We start from the raw sequence: 22,701 nt of genomic DNA on the forward strand, positions 1-22,701 counted from the left end.
GCATGCAAGTCAAGCGCTCTACCACTGAGCCACCTTCCCAGCCCGAAAAAGAAGAATTTTGAGGCAGCTGGCAGTTTAGTTTGGTATGCTTCCAAACCTCTTTGTCTCATGAGGACATCTCTGGGATTCTCAGAGTTTGCACTTGGGAAGTTACTGAGGGCTCTCACAAAGCACTGGGCAATTTGGGTTATGTCCTAGCATTTATCTCTATACCTTTTTGTTCATACATTCCTGAAGACTGCTTGGCTTAAAGGCAATGACACAAAAATACCTAATTATTAGCCTGGTATCGCCTTGATTTTGACCTTCCCTATTATCATACTGGTTTTCCACAGAAACATCACTTGTGTTACTTGTGGCACTGTTGGAGATTGTTGCTGGAGTCTACATTTCAGTCATTAGGGTACCATGTCCATTAGTTTTGCCTTCTCCACTGATTACCTCTATTCAAATCAATAGTCTTTAAATCACTTTCCAGTTTTTACTTAAAGGAGGCACATCACTATCATAAGGGGAAACTCAGTATCAGTTGTGACAGAAAGAAATAATTTTAAAAATAAATACATCAAAAAGAAAAGAATAGAATGTTCTAGCTAGACACATTCCCTGCTAGAAGCTATGTCTGAGGTCTATATTTTCTTTGTTATAGAGATTAGGGGCTGTGGGCATGGCTTCAGTGGTATAGTGCTTACCTAGCATCTGGAGGACCTTGGTTCATAAAAAGGAAAAAAGAAAAGAAAAAAAGAAGAGAGAAGAAAGGAGAGATTAGCACAAGTTACACAAAAGCTAAAGGCTGTCAAACTGAAAGACAAACAAAATGGAATCACTATTTTAAATTGTTATTAAATATCTTATCTCCTTGTTCCCCAAGAATACAAGTCCCCTTTCTCTTTTGGAAGGCATCACTGCAAACCAAGGATCAATAATTTGGTCCCTTAAGGCGGTGACACTAACATCTGGAGGCAGTGTAGGTCAGATCTCAATATTATACCAACTTTACAGTATTTAGCAGATGTATTTCATGGTTTGTGGTTTGAAGTTCTGAGTGTATTCTTGTTTCATTAAAAACAGGGCTTTGGAAGTGAAGCTGTGTCTCAAGTGGTCGAGCACTAGCCTTGAGCACAGAGAGGCTCAGAGACAGTGCCCAGGCCTTGAATTTAAGCCCCATGACGAACCACAAAAAAAAATAAATAAACCACAGGGCTTCCCTGGTAAGTTTTCCTTTCCTTTGTTTCTCTCTTTTGTGCCTGTCCTGGGGCTTAGACTCATAGCCAAGGTGCTATCCCTAAACGTTTTTTTCCTGCCAGTCCTGGGGCTTGAACTCAGGGACAGGGTACTGTCTGTGCTCAAGGCTAGAGCTGTACACAGTGCCACTTCTGGCCTTTTCTGTTTATGTGACACTGAGGAATCAAACCTAGGGCTTCATGCATGCTAGGCAAGCACTCTACCACTAAGCCACATTCCCAGCCCTCCCTGAACTTTTTCACTCAAGGCTGTGCTCTACCACTTGATCCACAGCCCCACTTCCAGACTTTTGGTGCTTAAATGGAGGTAAGAGTCTCACAGACTTTCCTGCCTCCCTTGGCTTTGGACTGTGATTTTCAGGTCTCAGCTTCCTGAGTAGCTAGGATTACAGGTGTGAGCCACTGACTCTCAGTACTTTCTTTTGTTTTTGTGTTGCTTCTGGAAGGTTTCAAAGGCAGGGAAAGGAAGGGAGTACAATGTCTTTACTACCTTTAACTGGGTCTTTACTACCTTTAACTATCCTTGGCCCCTCACAGCCAGGTGCTAGTTGGTCTGGGTTCACAGAGAGGCATTCAGATTTGTAACCAGCATTCAGATTGGAGTTTCGTTAAGCGTAGTACTTACTCTGCCACCTTTGGAAGGTTTCTAAGCATTGTTAGGAACTTTCCAAGAACCAGAAGGTAGTGAGAAAACAACTTCCTTGTTTGCTTCCTCATTCACATCAATTGTGACTTGCCTTCTCCACATCCTGATATCAGAAACTCTAGCAGAGCATGGGTGCCTTCAGTGTGAACTTGACATCTCTTAACTGAGGTGGTCTTTGTGCCCTACAGCTAGTTTCTTTAAAGTATGAGATCCGTGGGGCTGGGAAGGTGGCTCAGTGGTAGAGTGCTTGCCTTGCATGCATGAGACCCTGGGTTTGATTCCTTAGCACCACATAAGCAGAAAAAGCCAGAAGTGGCCCTGTGGCTCAAGTAGTAGAGCTCTAGCCTTGAGCTGAAGAGTTGAGGAACAGCACCCAGGCCCAAAGTTCAGGCTCCATGACTGACAAAAAAAGAAAAAGAAAAAAAAAGTATGAGATCCCTATCACACAGTAAAAGTTCTGACAAGATCAAAATACAGTATTAAGATATTGACAATGTAGTTTTTGATATTACAAATTTTATTGTAAAGGCAATGTATAGAGGGATAACAGTTACATAAATCAGGTATTGAGTACCTTTCGTTAAATTTTTTTTTTATCATAAAGATATTATACAGAGGGGTTACAGTTACATGAGTAAGGTCATGAATACATTTCCTATCAAGCATTGTTACCCTCTCCCTGAGTACATTTCTTTTTGAACAAGTTTTCATATTTTTAAGATATTCTTTCTCATCTGAGCATACTACAGAGAGCTTTGATAAAATTAATTAACAGAATTCTGATGGAATGCCTCACATCTTTTCCACTTTTTTTGGTGAGGGCAGTTGTAGGGGTCAGTACTGGGATTTGAACTCAGGGCCCTGTGCTTTTCAGGCAGGTGCTCTACACTTGAGCCACAACTGCAGCCCTCTTTTTTGCTGGCTGTTTTTGAAATAGGGTCCTACTTCCCATCCTTGCTAGGATTGAGACTTGGGCTGTGTCTTCCAGTTTCTTTCAGGGGAGATGGGTGAGACTTTTCTGCCCTTGCTGGTTTGGCACCATGATCTCCCAATCTCATCTACAGCTTGAAATACCAGGTCTATACAACTGAGCTTAATTGTTGCTCAGGCTGGTCTCAAACTGAGATTCTCCCCATCAACTTCCCAAGCAGCTAGCATTACAGGCATGAGCCACCCGTCCTGCCTTCCCTGTTGTATAATTTTATAATCAATATTTTTTTTTGCGGGGGGGGGGGTCTGATCGTGGGGCCTGAACTCTGGGCCTGGGTGCTGTCCCTCAGCTCTTCAGCTCAAGGCTAGCACTATACCACTTGAGCCACAGCGCCACTTCCAGCTTTTTTACTTTTGGCTTATGTGGTGCTGAGGAATCGAACCCAGGGCCTCATGCATGCAAGGCAAGCGCTCTACCACTGAGCCACCTTCCCAGCCCTTTATAATCAATCTTATGTCCTGCTATGGTTGTTCCAAACTCTGCTGGTACCCTCAAATCCCTAACTCTTCTTCCACAATATCATGCAGTATAGTACTTGTGACTGAATGAAACTCTCTTATTTCTAATTTACTAAGTTTATTACACTTTGTAACTCTTCTGCAATTTTAAAAGTATTTGGAAATGAAAAGGTCAAATAAAACAAAGGATGGGAAACTTCCTACATTCCTCCAGCTAGGACCTTCTTTCTTTATCCCCCTCCCCTATCCACCCCTGCCCAGAGGCAAAGTTCTTGAATAAAAGATGCCTACACACACAGTTTCTGACTTGCTTTACTATAACCACTTTGGATATTGCTGCCAGAGGCACAAAGTTGCAAATTCATTGTCTCTTTCTAGACCTCGTGTAGAGCTCTCAGGGTATTTGACATAGCCATCCACTCCTTCCTTCTTGTGACATTTTGGCTTCTGAGTTACAAACTCTCCATATTTCCCTTCTACATCTCTGAGTCCTCCACCTCCTCATTCCAACCCTCTAACATTGCAAGTCCTTAGGCATCAGTCCTAGGATCGCAGCCCCTCCCCTGCCCCCCATCTTTCTTCATAGTCTTTCTCCTGGTAATCTCATTTGGACCTCTGGCCTCTAATAGCATCTATGTCAATGAGTTCTCTCCCAGATATTTCTTTAGTGTTCTAGACTCAGACCTCAACATACTTAATATTGGCACTAGAGGTCTCAAAAAAATAAATCTTGGGTATTGCCTCTTAGTGTTCTTTATTTAATCTGCCCTTCTCATTAAGTATTTCCATAACCCTCTTCCATCCCCCCATTGCTTGTGCTAGAAACATTGTTAACTCAGCTAAAATCCAATCCATGCAAGTGCGTGCGTGTATGTGTGTGTGTGTGTGTGTGTGTGTGTGTGTGTGTGTGTGTGTGTGTGTGTGTGTATGTATGTATGATGTATGTGTAATTCCATTTCTTTCCAACTCTACTATACCCACTCATTGTTTGCCCAGACTACAGTGATAGTCTCCTAACTGGTCTCCTTGTATTTTACCTTGTCCATCTAGCCTAGTCTCCAACCATAACCCTTAACCACAGTGGCATTTTAAAAATACGACCCAGTTACATGATACTCTGTTTGAATTCTTTGCCTGGCTTCCAATGCCACACAGGATAAACCTCATAAATATTAATCAGGCCAGCCACACACTTCAGGATCAAGTCTCCATCTATCCGTCCATCTCATGTCATCTCTTTGCTTACTATATTAAGGCTCCATTGGTTTTTTTCTAAATTTCTCAAATGCAGTAGACTCTTTTCCTGTCTTAGGATGTTTTCCTAAAACTGTCTCCCCCCCAATCCATCTTAAAATTAAAGGTATAAGCTAGATTATGCTTTGGTAGGAAAGCATCCCAATATCTCAGTAGCTTATAATAAAAAAGACTTACAGCAGAGTCTAATCAAGTAATCGAATCATGCTTTCACTGGAAGCTCAGAAGTTTAAAACTCTTCTAAATTGTAGCACCCCAATATTCAAAATGTGGCCTTTGAGGTCGGTGTCCAAAGAAAAGGCAAGGCAATGTAAGTGATTATGGATGGAGTTTTCTGGCCAGGCTCAACAATAGCACATCACGACTGTCCATACCTCATTGGCTGGCTCAAAGTCATATGATCCTAACCAAACTGCAAAAAGAGGCCAAAAAGTAAAAAAAAGAAACCAGGCTTTCCTGTTTATCCAGGAAGAGGAAACAAGATTGGTGAGCATCTGGCCATTTTCTGCCACATCCTGGAGAATTGTACTCATCTTTAAAGACTTTTGTTAAAGAATACTTCATTCAAAAAGCCTTCCTATGGCAAAGTCTACATCATTAAGTCTCTCTTTTTCCCATTCTCATATCTGTTACTAAAAATCAGAACTCTATTATCTCTTTCCTTGCAACCATATTCTTTCCCTGCCAACTCTCTTCATTTCCTTCAGTCCATCTTTCTCTCTACAATCTAACCTAATTCCCAACAGAACAGCCATCCCATGTGCACTAAGGAAAATGTGTACTTCAGCATTAGTCTTTAAGGTTCTCCATTCTCTTTCCTCACTTGTTCAACTGTTTCTCTCCCATCATACTTCCATCTACTTTTGTCACCCTCTTTGGCTTCTTTACCCTAGGTTTATGCTCAGTTACCATCTCTCTGATGCTGGCATTTCTAATCCTATTCAAATACTTCTGTGAACTCATTCCTCCCTTCCCTCCTCCCCCCAGCCCCCAGCTCCTCTGAGAATAATTACTGTCATCCGTGAGAGTTTCTAACGCTCTGTACTGTACTACTATTTCATTTCAAATTCTCCTGTGTATATTACTCAGGTTGTCGGTTTCTCACGTTCCACCGAAGTTTCCAGGAGTTAGTCATTAATGTTCTATTTTCTTAATCTCTGTATCCTCCTGGTGCCCAACAGAGTTCAGTAGAAATGATTTTTGTGTGTGTGCAAAATTCCCCATGGAAAGGGAGGGATAGGACTGTGAATTTTGTAATGTTTAAGAGTCCACTTAACTTGTTTTGGGATCACTCCTGCAAATAACACCTTTTTTTGGCCACGGCATTTTTCGGACAGTCACGCACGTGTGTCTGTGGGTACCACTGTCTGAGATTCCGAGGCTGTGTGCAAACACGTGGGTAACAAGCGCTTTCCTCTAGGCCCCGCCTCTGTCTGCGGTGATTGGCGGACCGAACGTTCCAATCATCCCTCCCCGCCTCTTTCAACAGTAGCCAATCACAGACCCCGAGAGCCTCCTGACTACTAGACACTGTTTACTAACAGATGGAAGCTGGGGAATAAGGGGTGTGACCGCTCCCGGGGAGGTCAGGGAAAGCAAGGCTTGGATTGCGCTTGCGCATTGATGGAAATGGGCGGAGCCCAATCTTAGGTCTCACCAATCCGAGAGGCCGCACTCCTCTCACTGCTGCCTCCCCGCCAAGCAACAACAATTCGAGGAGTGGGGCGGGGAGGCTCGTGAAACGTCAGAGAGAATTGGCCAATAGAAGCCAGCGCTGGCAGACGCGCGCGCCTCGCGCCCAATAGACGATGGCGGCTCCATGGCTCCCCTACCTTGCTGGCTGTGGGCGGAGCGGCCTGGAGGAGGCGGCGGCGGAGCAGGGGGCGGCTTGGTTGCGCGGTACTAGCGGTGCCCGCCGAAGGGGGAGGAGGCGGAGGCTGGAGTCGCGCGGACAGAGCGGGAAAGAGACTCGTCTCGGCGTCCGAGTTGTGGAGCTGCCACGCGCGCCCCGGCTCCCGGGGCTGCAGCCGGGGCTGTGAGGGGACGGACCCCCGCTGTCTCGCGTGTTTCCATCGGAGCGACGCGCGGGATCGGAGAAAAGGAGAAGATGGAGGAGGAGGGCAGCGGCGGCGGCGGCGGCGGCGGCGCCGCGGGCAGCAGCGGGGACGGCAGCGACGGCGGCGAGCGGCTCCTCACGGTCAAGCACGAGCTGCGGACCGGTGAGCGTCCCCGCCGGGCGCTGAAGGGACTGGGCGCGGGGGCGCGCCGGAGGGGGGGGTTCCGTGAGGGGCCCGCGCGGGCTGGGGGCGCGGGCCGGAGCTGCCGTGCCGAGGGGCGGGCCCGGGGCGGGGCCTGGCGCACGGGGCGGGAGCCCGGGGGGTCCCGGGACGACCGGGGCGCGTTCTGGGAAGGCAGCCCAAAGTTTTCCTGCAGCGGGTGGCGCCGGGGCCCCGGCGGCGGCCGCTGGAGGCACTGGTCGCGGAGGATGCCTTCGCGCCCCTGCCCGCGCGCGTGACGCGCCCGTCACGGCACCCCGTCTGGAGTGAAAGGTGCGCCTTCCTGGGGGTGAGGCGAGGGCGCTTCATTCGGGGCGAGCCTCGCCTCGCCTCCCTTCCTGCTGTCCTTACCCGGGTCCTGGCGGGGGCTCGGGAACCCTTACCCACGGGGCCGCGATCCTGTGACAGCTAAGTGGGGTGGAGGATCGTCTCCAGGGCGTTCCACGAGGCCGGTCTTCGGAGTGCTCTGGGACTGAGCGTTTTTTTCTCTGCAGTTATCATGAAATCCTATACTTGCCCTTGGATTTCTTGCAGAGGTCCCTTGAGAGTGCAGGCTCTACCTGTTTGAAGCTCTAGGTGAAGGGGACTCACTAACTAGCTAGCAGGCTTTGGCGCTTCCCGTTCTCCTGTTTGAGATCCCCAGAGTTGCTCTAAAGCCTCGTACTGGCTAAATTACTTTTTTCATTGTGTAAGTCTGCGTCGTTCGGATATGTAAGTGCTTATCCAGACCCATCAGTACACTTTGGATTGATTTTATTTTTGACACCCTGGCTTTGGCCTATTGAAATAGCCTTTATTATGTAGACATAGAGCTTAAATAGCTGGTTTCAGCAGTGCACCTAGTTCACCTTACCTTGTCTCTGAACCGATTGTATGGTTAGCTCTGTTCTACGGTTCCTTTAGTTTTCTAATTTCTAATGAGATTATTTATTAGCATTCCTAGTGACTTTTATGAGATGCCAAATTCAGCATTCATTTTTAAGACATCATTCTTTTTTTTATCATTTTGAATCTGTAATGTCCTTGGACCACTCTATAATATTTTTGAGTTCCTAGTATATTTTGTATAGGTTCCATTGGTTTAAGTTTTCTCTCAGTTTAATTGATGTGTGTGTGTGTATGTATGTATGTCTTGGGGCTTGAACTCAGGGCTGGGTTCTGTCCCTGAGATGTTGTACTCAAGGCTAGTGCTGTACCACTTGAGCAACACCTTCACTTAGCATTTTTGTTGTTGGTAATTGGAGATAAGAATCTCATGGGCTTTTACTGACAGAGCTGGCTTTGAACTGTGATTCTCAGCCTCCTGAGTAGCTAGTATTACAGGTGTGAGCCACTGGCACCCAGCTCAATTGATGTGTTTTTTTAAGCTATTAATTTTAGTATCCATGATTCCAGTATTAATAGCTGATTTCCATGAGAGTAGGTGTAAAGATTTTGTAAAGTTTTTTCCCCTTATCTTACATAATGATTCACTCTTTGGTATATGTAGAATTGTACAATACTGCAAAAACTACTTGAAGTCAGATACTCCTCAGTCATTGACTATGATGCAACAGTGACCAGGAAGCAACACACTTGTAGTAGCCAACCAACTGCTCAGTTCCTGGGTTTTAAATATAATGCTAGCTCTATAGAAATCAGTGAGTACTGCTTTATTTCCTCTTCCCTATGAACTGAATCATCACCTTCAAGTTTGCATTTTAGATAAGATTTTTTTTATCATTTATTACTGTTAGCTGTCAAAGAAAATGAAGAGTCATTTCGATTTATTGCCAAACACTTGAACAACTGCCCGGATGTAGTGGTCAAAAGCACTGTTAAAATATAAACTGAGAGAACTGCTCATCTTCAGCCAACTGTGTGAGCTCTGCTCAGCATATGATGCTATAATAGGCACTATAGTAATTTGATCTGATGTGGTCCCCTCTTGACATGTGGACAAGCATAAGATCATATCAGGTTGGTAGTTGGTGATAAGAGATGTGTAGAATGTGATTGTATGCCATGGAAGGAGCAAAATAAAAAAAAAGCAATAAAAGCCAATGTAAGGATCTGAAATTGCTTCAGTTATATAAACCAAATAGCATGGCTTGCCTGGACATGAATTGGAAGACACTTATAGCTGTGTAGACTTGGGCAACTCACTTCACTCTTGCAGACTTACTTTTATCAGCAAAATATGAAAATTGAATGAGACGTTGTTGGAAAAATGCTAAGCACGTTGCTTTGTCCAGAGTAATCACTGGGAGTTGCTGGTTAAATGTAAATCTAGAAATTATTCCAAACAGGGCTGGGAAGGTGGCTCAGTGGTAGAGCGCTTGCCTTGCATGCCTGAAGCCCTGGGTTCGATTCCTCAGCACCACATAAGCAAAAAGAAAAAAGCCAGAAGTGGCGCTGTGGCTCAAGTGGTAGAGTGCTGGCCTTGAGCTGAAGAGCTGAGGGACAGAGTTCAGGCCCCACGAACGGACCCCCACCCCCCAAAAAAGAAATTATTCCAAACAGTATTATATGGTAATGGTGTGTGTTGTGTGTGTATATATTAGTTTAGTGTAACTTGGAACAGAAAACACTTGTTTGGTGATTGTGTCACACACTTTGTTATATTGTCTTTTCTGTATATGTCCTACCTTTTCAAGCAGAGTGTAAACTCTTTGTAATCCTTGTTTTCTAGCCTCCTCAGGAACAATTAACACACAATACTATGAAAAAATCATTCACTTGTCTGAGCTAGACAGTAAAGTCCTTGAGTCCTATCAAGTACTTTTTCTGGTTTGTAGCTCTGGCATATGGTAGGTAATCTGATAGTTGATGAGTGAATTCACCCAGAATGAAAATGTAGAAACAGATCTGATCAATTACTGTAGTCTCCTGCCTTGCAGATGTTAGGTACTTGATAAATTGATGTTGTACTGTGAAAGCTGGAGAATGTATATTATGGTATCAAGAAGATCAGTTAAACATAACTTTTTGAGTACTTTCTGTTTTCTAGATTAGAATTGATGTTACCAAAAATGGCTAAGAAAATGCTCTGGCAGTAGAAGGAGCCATAAAAACTAGTGATTAGCATATATTATCATAAGTATTGTAATAAATCTATAAAGTCTAAAGCTAGCACAAGAGAGATTTTGTCTTTTAGCTTTTAAATGATCAACTATAACTGAACAATGAGAAAATTGAACAATGAGAAAAGGGGAGTATCATTGGAGGGATTATTGGGTTATCTCATTCACTTATTTATTCAATGATGCTCTTTTGATGGCTGGGATTACAAGATATAGACAGGCTCTCCACTGGAAGAATGGCTGCACAAGGAATCATTAGAATGAGACTTCTCATCTGTACTGTGTATCTGAGTCTGTGTATATGATGGCTTAATTCTTCTCCATTGCTGTACACCTTTTCCTGCATGGGAAAAATTATGCTGCTGGGAGCTCCCAGGTTTTACATCTTACGGCTTCAGGTACTGAAAAGACACTGTCCCTTTTTCAGTTTCAATTAGAAAAGTCTCAGGGGACTTGATTGACTTATTTTTGGTCAGGTATCTACTTTTGGTTCATTCAGCTAAAGCTAGATGATTGGACTGTGCTCTACCAACATGACATTAGCTACAGTAAATATATGGATGGGGGTCAGCTAAACTCAGAAGAGAAGGAACTACTAGAAAGATACATCCTTAGATTTTCTGTCATTAGGAGAGAGAGCCTAACACTAAGGACAGTGGAGGAAGACTATCTGTTGTACATAACAAATTACTAAGCACAAATAACTTAAAGTAACAAAATTTCTGTGGGTCACGAATTTAGTGTTGCTTAGCTTCATGGTTGTGTCGTTGGGATATTCATGAGATTCCAATCAAGACAATGGCCAGGACTGTAGTTACTGAAGACTTCCCAGGGCTGGAAGTTCTCCTTCCAAAATGGTGTACTCATATACTTTTGGCAGGATTCTTTAGTTCTTTGTCATATACACCTTTGCATAAGGCTATTCAAATGTCCTCATGACATAATAACTTGTTTCTCCCAGAACTAGTAATCCAAGAGATACTAAGGTGAAAGCCACAGTATGTTTTTTCTTGAAGAGCTTTATTGAGATGTGATTTGTGTGCCACATAAATCACTGTACAAATCCACAAATTTTAGCATCATTACAGAGATATATAGTCATCACTACAATCTAATTTTAGAATAGTTCCATTGCTCTAAAAAGAAACTACATGCCCACTAACATTAATTAGTTACATTCTCACTACTTAACCCTAGCTATAGGCAACCAATCACTGATCTATTTTCTATTTTTTATGTATTAGCTATAATAGTATCTCATTATAACATCATTATGTAATTGTGGTCTTCAGTGACTGGCTTCTTTCACTAAACATTGTTTTTAAGATTTATCCACGTTGTAACTTATGTCAGTACTTCCTCTTTTTGTGGTTAACGAATTGTATTACAATGTAATAGATATACCATATTTTGTCCATCCCTTTTTCAGTTGATTGACATTGGGTATTTATGCCTTTTAGTTATTTAAATAATATTGTTAAGTATATTTGTGGACATTTTTTGTGTATACCTATGTCTTGGGAATTTACCAACAGTAAAATTGTTGTGTTACATGGAATCTATGTTCTATTCTGTAAGAAACACCCAAAGTGTTTTTCATTTCCACCACTAATATATTGTGGCTGTGTTTTTCTGCAAGTATAGCTAAAGCTAACACCTGTTATTGTCTCACTGCTTCTACCATCCTTGAAGAGGTAAAGTTTTTTCATTATGGTTTTGATGCAAATTTTCCTAATTATGTTGAACGTCTTTTCAAGCACTTTTTGGCCATTTGTGTCTTTGGCAAAATGCTTATGCCTGTTTTTTGCCCATTTTTCAATTGGCTGATTTGTCTATTGAGAATATTTATTCTTAATGTGTGAATACTTTATTCAGATATAGGGTCACAATTATTTTCTTCCATAAAGTGAGTTGTCCTTTCATTTTTCCTTCCTCTTAACTTTCCTTTTTTCTTTTTTGATGGAGACCTGTGAAGCAAAGAAGTCTTTGATTTTGATAAAATGCAATGTGCCTGTGTTATTTTTTTTCCTTGTTCTATGTTTAATCATGACTAATCCAAGGTCATGATTTCCCCTATGGATTTGGGGTCCGCTTATTAATTTCTGTAAAGAAGCTAGCTGGGCAAAGTTCTAAAAGGGATTGAGTTGAATTTATAGGTCAGTTTTGAGCATTGCTGTTTCAGAAATGTTAATTCTTTTGAGCCTTGAACATAGGATGTCTTTCCATTTATTAAGATTAATTTTCATTTTTCAACAATATTTTGTAGTTTTCAGAGTATGTTTGTACTTCTTTTGCTAACTTTATTTTTATGTTATTCTTTTTCTAATATTGTAAAAGGAATTATTTTTATACTTTAATTTTTGGATTGCTCATTTCAAGTATCTAGAGACCCATATCCTGCAACTTTTCTAACCTAGTTTACTAGTTTTAATAATACTTTAGTGGATGCCTTGGAATTTTTTTATTTATAAGATCATGTTATCGGTGAATAGTAGTTTTAGTTCTTCCTTTCCAGTCTCAATGCCTTTTCTTTTCTTTTCTTATTTAATTGCCCTGGCCGGAACATTAAGCATGGTATTCAATAGAATCAGCAAGAACAGACATCCTTCCCTTGTTCCTGATGTTAAAGGAGAAACATTAGTCTTCTACCATAAAGCCTAAGGTTAGCTTGGGTTTTTTTGTAAATGTTCTTGGTTGAGAAAGTTTTTATTTTTGTGTTTTTACTATTTGGATGTTTCTTTTAAATCATAAAAGACTGTTAGTGGATCAGATGCCTTTTCTTTATCTTTTGGGATAATGCAAGTTTTTTTTTTTTGAAATGTGGTTTATTACCTAGATTACTTTTTGGATGTTACATTAACCTTGCATTCCTGGTATAATTTCTTTATTATTGTGGTATGCAATCTTTTTATATGTTGCTGGTTTCAGTTTGCTAGGATTCTCTTGAGATTTTTGCATCAGTATTCATTTAAGTGGTTGTATTTTCTGTGTGTGTGTGTGTGTGTGTGTGTGTGTGTGTGTGTGTGTGTGTGTGTGTGTGTGTGTGTGTGTGTGTGTGTGTGTGTGTGTGTGTGTGTGTGTGTGTGTGTGTGTGTGTGTGTGTGTGTGTGTGTGTGTGTGTGTGTGTGTTCTCCTTCTGTATAGTCTAGTTTCCCAGAAATGTTCTTGACTGCTTTTTGCCAACTTTTTTTCACTTGTTTGGTTACTGGCATTCTTGTTTAGGGTTTTTAAAGTAAGATTTAACAGTTGTTAGGGGTTGTTCATATTCTGCTGCTAATTTTCAGTGTGACACACACACATGCATACATCATTTTATTTTTATTTGTGTACTGGGATTTGAACTCAGCTTTAACTCACTCACTTAACTAGTATTCTGCCACTTGAGCCAGGCCTCCATCCTGGTGTGTGACTTGGAATAAGTCATTTAGCTCAAGATTTCTCATCTGTGAAGCAAAGGTGTTGGACTAAGTACTATCCAAAGTACTTATTAGAATTTCTAAGGGATAGTCAGATGTCAGGAATGGTGATTTACTTGTGAAGATCATGTCGCTTCACAAAAAGATTCATATAGAATACTACTGAAAAACAGCAGTTGTCTGTTGCTTTTTTTTGGTGTGTGTGTTGGGGGGGTCCGTCGTGGGGCCTGAACTCTGGGCTGTCCCTCAGCACTTCAGCTCAAGGCTAGTGCTCTACCACTTGAGCCACAGCGCCACTTCTGGCTTTTTTCTTTTTTGCTTATGTGGTGCTGAGGAATCGAACCCAGGACCTCATGCATGCAAGGCAAGCTCTCTACCACTGAGCCACCTTCCAAGCCCATCTGTTGCTTTTTGAGTATGGCTTCATAATGATTTAATTTGTAATTAGTTCCTTAAGCATACAACTGTTGCCTATAGTAAGATAAATTCAACAATTTCAGTGACAATCTTAGTTATCTGTAAGTATACTGCAGCTCTTCTTTGTATACTAAATATGAACCAGTATGTACTTATCCTATATTTTATAATATGTACATTATTTACTTTGAAAAGATAGGTAGAACTCAAGACCTTTTTAGTTTTTTTAGACACACTGGGAAGGTTAAAAGAGGAGTAAGTATTTACACTACCCTAACTTGATTCTTTAGCATCAGAAAAGGAACATTCAATCATAGGTTCCAAAGTTTGAGAAAATAAACTGTTTTGGACCAAGAGAATGGCTTCACAGTCTTCATGTCCAGGGTGATAGAAAAATATTTTGTATTTGCAGTGCATAGATCTAATGTGGTATCAGACCCAACAGTAACCTTTATTTCAAGGAACTATCGTGAAATCAAATCATGCAGGAGATGGGATTGGTTTGATGGAGTGGTTTGCTGGGCATGGTTGAATTTTCCCTGTGAATGTGAAGCTGATACTTGGTGAAAGCTTCTCTAAGGAACATCATGAGTTGGTTGAATTTTACAATTAAAGATACTGTTGAGAGATGTCAATCCCCAAATGTAGTGGGAGGAGAGGAGTTGTCACAGTTATTGCCTTTGAGTTCATTTAATGATTTACAGATTTTTGTGCACCTCAAAGATGTAATCGATCACTCCTACCTTTATCTTGTTTGTCAGGGAGCATGAACAGGGCCTAAAATAGAATCTTGCTCTCATTGTGTTTGTTTCTAGCAGTGTCCCTCTTGGTTCAGGTGTAGCTGTTCTCCCTGAAATCAAACTAGTTATCTGAACTTCATATATCCCTAAAGTTTGAGTGACCTATCTCATTTTTTCCTTTTTCTAAGCATTCATTAGGAATTTCTTCCTATGACTAAGAGGAGAATTGGGTGATAAAGTTCTTGAGTTTTAGTACAGTACTTTGTATTGCAGTTATTTTATTTCACACTCAAGCTTTTGTGTAGGTGTGCTTCTTTTTATGTACTCAGTGTGTTCTTGACAAAAGCTGCGTAAATAATATTTTAATATCATGTCATTTGGAATATAGAAAGTGAATTTGGTACTAAAAGAAGTCTATCATTAGCTCTTTCATTTAAAAAAACTTTTAAGCTTTCCACTATGGCTCTTAATAGTGTATACATTTTTCTGATATACTATCCTTACATTTTAGGTAGCCATAAAGTAAGTGACAAGTCTTGTGTGGAAGGCTGAATAATGAGCCCTTTCTCCTCTCCTTTCAAAAGATGCCCATATCTTATATATTCTCTGGAACCCTGTGAATATGTTACATGTTACATGGCTAAGAGACTTTGCAGGTGTGATGATTGAGTATCCTGAAGTAGGGAGATTATCTTAGGGTAATATAGAGGAACCCAGTGTAATCCCACAGGTAAGAAGAAGACAGAGAACGTGATGTGAGAAGCAGAGAGAGAGATAAAAACACAGATCACAAAGAATCAGAAGATAAGAGTGAAATCATTGTCCATGGATATGAGTAGCCTCTGGAAACTGGGTAGCTGATTTTCTTGTGAAGAAATGCAGCTCTGCCATCACCTTGATGTTAGCTTCAGACTTATGAGATCCAGAACTGTAAGAAAACAGATTTGTGTTATTAATATTAATCTTGTAGGCTGGGTGCCGGTAGCTTAGGCCTGTAATCCTAGTTACTTTGGAGGCTAAGATCTGAAGCTCGAGGTTCAAAGCCAGCCAGGGTAGGAAAGGCACCAATAAACCACCAGAAAACCAGAAGTGGCTCTGTGGCTCAAGTGGTAGAGCACTTGCTTTGAGCTGAGGAGCTCAGGGACGGTATGTAGACCCAGAATTCAAGCCCTGTAACTGACCCCACCCTCCAAAAAAAAAATTAATCTTGTAGGAGCAATAGGAGGCTAGCTATCTTGCTTAAGACTGGATTAACTAGGAAATGCCCCTCTCCCCTGGCATGAGGTCCTGTGATAACAAGACATGAAACAATTATTTAAACAATTATTTTAGTAGAAAAATGTTAACAGGTATTTTTCCTTGTAGAACTACAGTGTTATTCTCTCTTCCTTAGTACTCTCCAAGGGAAACATTTTTTTTCTGATCTTAAAACCAAGCCTAACTGACCAACTCTTCTGTTTTTTTTTTTTTTTGTGGGTCGTGGGGCTTGAACTCTGGGCCTGGATGTTGTCCCTCAGCACTTCAGCTCAAGGCTAGCGCTCTACCACTTGAGCCACAGCACCACTTCCAGCTTTTTCTGCTTATGTGGTGCTGAGGAATCGAACTCAGGGCCTTATGCATGCAAGGCAAGCACTCTACCACTGAGCCACCTTCCCAGCCTCTTCTGTTTTTTTTTTTTTTTTTTTTTTAATAGGAATGCTCTGGGTGCTTTTCTGGGCCAGAGTTTCTGATTAAGTTGGTAGCATGAAAGACCCAGGCCCAGGCCATTTGACATTGTGACTGGGCCTGCCTCTGGGGTTTCCTTCTGGTGCCATTTGTGTGTCTATTTTTATTCTTATTTCTCTTCTTCCTTTACTTATGCTAAATTATTAATATAATAATTTACCTTACATATTTTGTTAGTTCCCAAAAGGACTTAAGTAAATGTTTAAGTATATTTAAATCCATGCATAAATGCCATAAGTAATACGGAGAATATTTGATTTTTCTCTCTGTATTTTGCTTCTTAAGTAAAATCTTTGTTCATATACTTTTTTCCCCCCACTATTTTTATATTTATCCTAAAGGGGAAACAAAGGTGAGGCCTGTAATTAGTAACACTTTTGATTTTGGAAAAAAACATACAAAATGATAAATCAATAAGATTCTTAAAAATTTTAGAGGCAAAAAGGTGGTGCTTATGCACAGGGCTGTCATTGTACCAGACTGTTTGCTAAATAAGTGGAATATCTCATCCTTAACTGGAAAATTCAGTCAATTGAAGCACTGTGTTTTCTAACCACATTGACAATCTCAGGCAAGATACTATGCTTTTTAAGGAAAAAAAGTATTTAAAACGTGTAATAAGGAGAATGTTGAACTTCGTATCTAAATATTTTGTTGCGTTAGGAATGTGTGAACAGAATTTAAGCAGTATCTTTGCCCTAGTCTACTTCCATGACCATAGAGCAAGATCATATTTTTCTTTTATGTCATTTGTTCGTAAGGAAACATAGTAAGTAGGGCTGGAATGGAACAAATCTAATGAGGCCACACACAAATGAAACCCATAACTTTGACCTAATTTTGCCATTGTGTGAAACAGCCACAGTTGTATTTTTCCATTGAGGGTATTGATTACCCATTGCCCTAGATGCTGGTTTTAATATGGAACAAATAAGACATGGCTATCATCATTGAGAATAATCATTGACCTTACATGCATAATCATGGAACTATATGATTGTGATTGTGGTAAATGCTGAAGAAGTATAGGATTCTGTGACAGAGCCTAATTGTGTGACCTGATACTGTGCTGGATGAGGGAAAGCTTCTGTGAAGCATAATGTTTAAGCAGAGGCCCTGGCTATTAGTGGGGTGAAAAATGGGGGGACAGGATTTCTGTCAAAGGATGCAGTACAGGTGGTCTAAAAGTAAGAAGTGATTTGGCACACTAGGTGACTGGAGGAAAGGCCTCTGACTTGAGCATCATATCCCAGCAGGTGAGTCTCAGGATATGGCTGTGGAAAGGTAGGTAGGGCCATTTAATGGAAGGTTTACTAGGTTAAGTGTCAGGCCTTGTATCCATTGTGAAGCCATTGAAAGATTTTCCGTTGAGAAATGATGAGATTAGTTTTGCTTGGGGATTCCCATTGCTGTGAGGAGGATGGATGAAAGAACCCCAGCTAGGGACTCTTGTAGAAATTTGGATGGAGTGTAATGATTTGGATTAGGTGATAATTGAGATCAAGAACTGTGAATATGTTTGAGAAGTGTTTAAGAGACAGAATGAACAGAACATGATAGTGTATTGAACAGATCATGATACTGGCTAGAACGAGTATGTTTGAAGATGTTTCTTGTTGAGATAGGTTATTAATTTTTTATTGCTGCATAAGAAATTACAAACGGGTGGCTTATAGTAGCTCCCTTTTACCGAGCTCATACTTGGATTGTTTAGAAGTCGTTAGGACCTGGCTGGGCTCTTTCTTCAGGGTTTCACAAGGCTGGCAGCAAGGATTTATCCAAGTTAACTACTAAAAATCTACTTTCAAGATCATGCTTGTTGAAAGAATTTAGTTTCTGTGATTGTCATCCTGAGGTTCCAGTTTCTTTTCTTTTCTTTTTGGTTGGTTGTGGTCCTGAACTCTGGGCCTGGGCACTGTCCCTCAGCCTTTCAGCTCAAGGCTAGTGCTCTACCACTTGAGCCATAGCATCACTTCCGGCTTTTTTTGCTTATGTGGTGCTGAGGAATCGAACCCATGGCCTCATGCATGCAAAGCAAGCACTCTACCACTGAGCCACCTTCGTAGCCCCCCCAGTTTCTTTACTGTTAACTAGGAGTCACTGTCTAGAACCCAATATTCTTTCTCTGATGGCCCTTCTACTTAAAGTCAGTGAAAGTATGTCAGTTAATTCCAGCGCTTTAACTTGTGACTTCTGGATCCCCTCTGGTATATAGGTCCAGATTTAAAGGGGCTTTTTTGATTAGGTTAGGCCTACTTGGATGATTTTTCTATTATAAGACCAGCTGATTTGGTACTTCCCATGTACAGAATCCCTTTATTACAAGAAATAGCATCTCATCATATTCACTCAGAGGAAAGTGATTATTTGAAAGGTAGTGTCCTTGGGGTATCTTAGACTTTCCAGGTGGTAAACTAGGGGAAATACATTAAAAGGTGGGAACAGTTTAACTGATCAAAGCAAGTTTGAGAGGCCTTTGACATACTCTAATGGATCTGAATGGTAATAGTAATTATAGATGATGAAACCTTGTTATGTGTTATATAATCAACTCATTTATACCACATAGTAACCCTGTAAAGTAAGTACTGCTGTTCTTATTCCAGCTTTGCAAATGGGGAAACTTAAGTCTTAGATTGGTTATCAAATTTCCCAGGGTTATCCAGGAAGTAAGTAGAAAAATTTGGTTTTGAAACTGCAGCAGTCTGTCTGCTGGTCACATCTTTGTAACTGCTTTGTGGTCAGCAGTGGGCTATGAGTCAGAAACTTAGAAAAGAGGTCCAGGCTGCATTTAAGAATCCTGGTGTTATGGTCACTGTACACCAATAAGAAAGATCACCTCAGGAGAGATTGTAGAATAGAGAGGAAGAGGACTTAGAACTGAGCCCTGAACACTCCAAAATGTAAGGAAGGGTTAGAAAAGGAACTACTGAGAAAGAATATAGAAGGAGAAGAGCCAGGAGAAAAGGATAGAGAAAACCTAGGAAACTTGTGGAAGCCCAGAAGAGAAGATGCTGGGGGTGGGGGTAGGGGTGGGGGAATTCTGTTCAACAGCAAGTTGTTTTATCAAGAATATTTTGGTGGAAGAAGCTGGATTGAAATGGGTTGAGAAGTGAATACAAATGAAGATAATTTTTGGCAGACCTTGTTTGGGGGGATTGAAGAGAGGAATGTAGCTAAGAGGACTGTAGGTTTCAGGGAGGGCATAGGTGATAGTGTCAATACCCCTGAGAGGAGGTAGAATTTAGAACACATGAGCAGGGTCTGGTCCCCATATGAGTTTTAGAATAGGAGGGAGGAAGGAGAGGATACAAGTGCTTAGGAGATAAAAAAGCTTTTAGGGCATAGATTTTTTTTTTTATTGTGAAAATACTGTACAGAGGGGTTACAATTACATGGGCAAGATAATGAGTACATTTCTTATCAAGCATTGTAGCCTCCTCCTTTGTTTCCCCTTCCCATCCCGTCCCCCCCCCCATAGATTTTTTTTTTTTAATGAATTGTTAAAGCAATTTCTTATTCAGGGAGAAAAGCTTCATTGTCTAAAAAAACTTGTTATTCTGATCTTTGATAAAAAATTTTCCTAGTTACAGAAAAAACACCCAGAGAGTTGACTCAAAACTTACATGCTGCACAGTGAAAGCTTCTAGAATGTTGAAGAACAACTTACAGGAAAAGGTTTTCAGACACAGCCATTGACATGCTTCTGTTTTCCACAAGGTCAGTCCCTGAAACATGTTCTCTGGGTCATGCCAAAATTCTTAGGAAGCTTAATGTTCTGTTACTTCTTTTTGAAGTGTTTTATATTTTTAGTTCAGTTCTAAATTAAATTTATTTGGTACATGTATTGGAAAAAAAGGCTGTTTATTACCACTTTATAATCATTTGTTGTTACTGACTCTGTTTTCATATTGGCTCCGTCATGTAATTCCAGAATCACTTGACTAAATAAACACCACTGTTTTATACACAAAAAGTACAGTGAGTCTCCAAGGCAAGCGACCCCGGCAATAGGAGAAAAGTGGGCAGCATTGTTTTAAAAGTACACAGATATTAAATATAACTTTGTTCTGCCACCCGCAGAATGCTGTCCAGAGGCATGGTTTGAGGCCCAACCACAAATCTAAATAGCTTCAGAATAGCTTACCACCTGGCAGTTAAAAGGAACTTTATGTGCTAGCAGTTTTCCAGCTCTCATGCATTTATTTGCTAGAATTGGCTAATTGGGCCTTGTAGACCAGTTAAAATTTTGGGATTCAGTATTATGCATGAGCTCTCAATACTGTACTGCACTGGGCACCTCCTAACTATGGATCTAATAAATTGCCTTATAATTCTTCCTCCCCCTTCCCCCACAAAAAGGTTCTCACCAAACTTCAAATAGCCGAATTCTCACTGAATACAATTGTCACCTTTTGACTGGAACTAAATTAGCCCAAGAAGCTTATGTTTTGTAATGTTGAATAAGAAAGAACAAGGTTTTATAAGAAAAGCTATTTTATAATCTTAGTAGGTTTATCCCAGGAAATGAGATGCTGAATCTACACTTTCTGATAGGTATATTAAAAGCAAATGCGAACATATTAAATAAAGCTGATTGAGTCAGATTGTGTTCTACAAATATTTAAAACATCTTCCTCAGACATCATTCCATTTTTGCCTTTTACATAAATACATTTGAGTCTTGCAGTACAAACAGAAAAATCATTTGTGGCCTTCTAGTTATTGAACACCACTCCCCTTTTCACCAGATTTTGAAGGAACAGTTTATTCCAGTGGTTTTCTGCTTCTTTATCTCCCATTCACTCCTCAATGTACAGTAACATTAGGCTTCCGTCTCGGTCACTGCATCAGACCTGTTCAGTTACTTACTAAAGGGACTACTACCTTTTCCTACTCTAGTGGAATGTCTCAGTTCAGAGCAGACATCACTTCTTTAGAGCAACTGGTGCTAAGTGTTGGCATCAACTAATGTCACTTTGTCTAGTAGCAGTGTTGGTACTGATGAATATCCCTTTGCCTAGTAGCAGTCTCTGCTCTTCTCCCTGGTTCTCCTCTCTCACTGGCTGCCCCACCCCCTTCCATTGGCTGATGTCCCTTTGCTTTTCTCTATAATATTGATAACCTGTAGACCCACTTTTCCTACTTAGATCTTCTTTTCTTGTAACTATACCTGTTCTTCCTGGGGAATCAAGGTATTATCATGGCTTGAGCTATTACCCAAGTCTCTATTTTCAGCTTAGATTGCTTTCTTGTGCTCTGCACCAATTATATCCAATAGTGCAATCAATACAAAACATTTGGATAGTCTACAGGGACCTTAGTCTTTCAAGCTAAACAAGTCTTCTTCCACCAGCTTTCTATGTTTTGTTTTGTGACCATTATCTATTTTACTAGTACCCTACTTTTCTTCCTGTTCACCCAATTACTGTCCCTGTTGTGTCAATTGTAATTGTGAAATATCTCTATTTCTTTCTCTCTCATCATTGCCATTATCACAGGGTTAGTCCAGTGTCTAACCTAATGGTAATAACTACCATGTATTGAGCTTTTTTTTTAAATTTAATTTAATTTTATTTGTGAACATACTGTACAGAGGAGTTACAATTACGTGGGCAGGATAATGCATACATTTCTTACCAAGCATTGCAGCCTCCTCCTTTGTTTACCCTTCACATCCCTTCCCAGCCTCCCCCCTCCCCCCATGTATTGAGCTTTTTGTGTGAGGTTTCTGCCCAACATTTCAGAGGCAGAAGTGTCACACCTGTGTGATGGGTATTGTACCTGACACCTGTGGTACACAATCTCCCACTTGTCTGCCTCACTGGAGTCCGGCTGTAGTTGTGACAAACAGTTCTGAGTCAGTATCACCTCACTTTATGTTGATGGCATTTATCCTCAGGCATATGTGCTGTATACTTTCTGTTTTCCATGCCAGGACTTTGACTCCTGCTCTGAGTCTTAGGACCCTGGTTATGGAGGCTGACTCAGAAAGCACAAACCTACATTCCAGAAACACAAGTGTATTAATGTTGCAGTGAGGTAGCCCTAAGCTGATAGGATGTGGGAGATGATGATATACAATTTCTGTATTGATTTTGCAGTGGAAAATTCTGAGAGGCCTTCCATATGTTCTTTAAAAAAGTCCAGATGAGCCGGGCGCTGGTGGCTCACGCCTGTAATCCTAGCTACTCAGGAGGCTGAGATCTGAGGATCGCGGTTCAAAGCCAGCCCGGGCAGGAGAGACCGTGAGACTCCAATCTCCAATAAACCACCAGAAAACCGGAAGTGGCGCTGTAGCTCAAGTGGTAGAGCGCTCGCCTTGAGCTGAAGAGCTGAGGGACAGCGCCCAGGCCCAGAGTTCAAGCCCCACGGCCGACAAAAAAAAAAAAAAAAAAAAAAAAAAAAAAGTCCAGATGAGATTGCGTTGATAATAGGTCCTTGAATTGTTTTTTTCTTATTCCTTGTTTCA

The 22,701-nt window shown here is 41.0% G+C and overlaps 1 protein-coding gene across 2 annotated transcripts in view; it reads left to right on the top strand.

Annotated features, from left to right (window-relative positions):
- Positions 1 to 6,491: 6,491 nt before the first annotated feature.
- Positions 6,492 to 22,701, top strand: part of Rps6ka5 (ribosomal protein S6 kinase A5) — a 152,791-nt gene continuing 136,581 nt past the window's right edge. The window contains exon 1 of one of the 2 annotated variants that reach the window (XM_070028560.1): positions 6,492 to 6,812. In XM_070028560.1, the coding sequence (XP_069884661.1) occupies positions 6,701 to 6,812 (112 nt within the window). In that variant the 5' untranslated portion in view covers positions 6,492 to 6,700. Of the gene's footprint in view, positions 6,813 to 7,011; positions 7,143 to 22,701 lie in introns of those variants that run through there. The other variant, XM_070028561.1, reaches the window with a different exon arrangement.

This window comes from Dipodomys merriami, unplaced genomic scaffold (genome assembly GCF_024711535.1).
Source record: "Dipodomys merriami isolate MVZ:Mamm:240054 unplaced genomic scaffold, mDipMer1.0.p SCAF_198, whole genome shotgun sequence".
NCBI lineage: Eukaryota > Metazoa > Chordata > Mammalia > Rodentia > Heteromyidae > Dipodomys > Dipodomys merriami.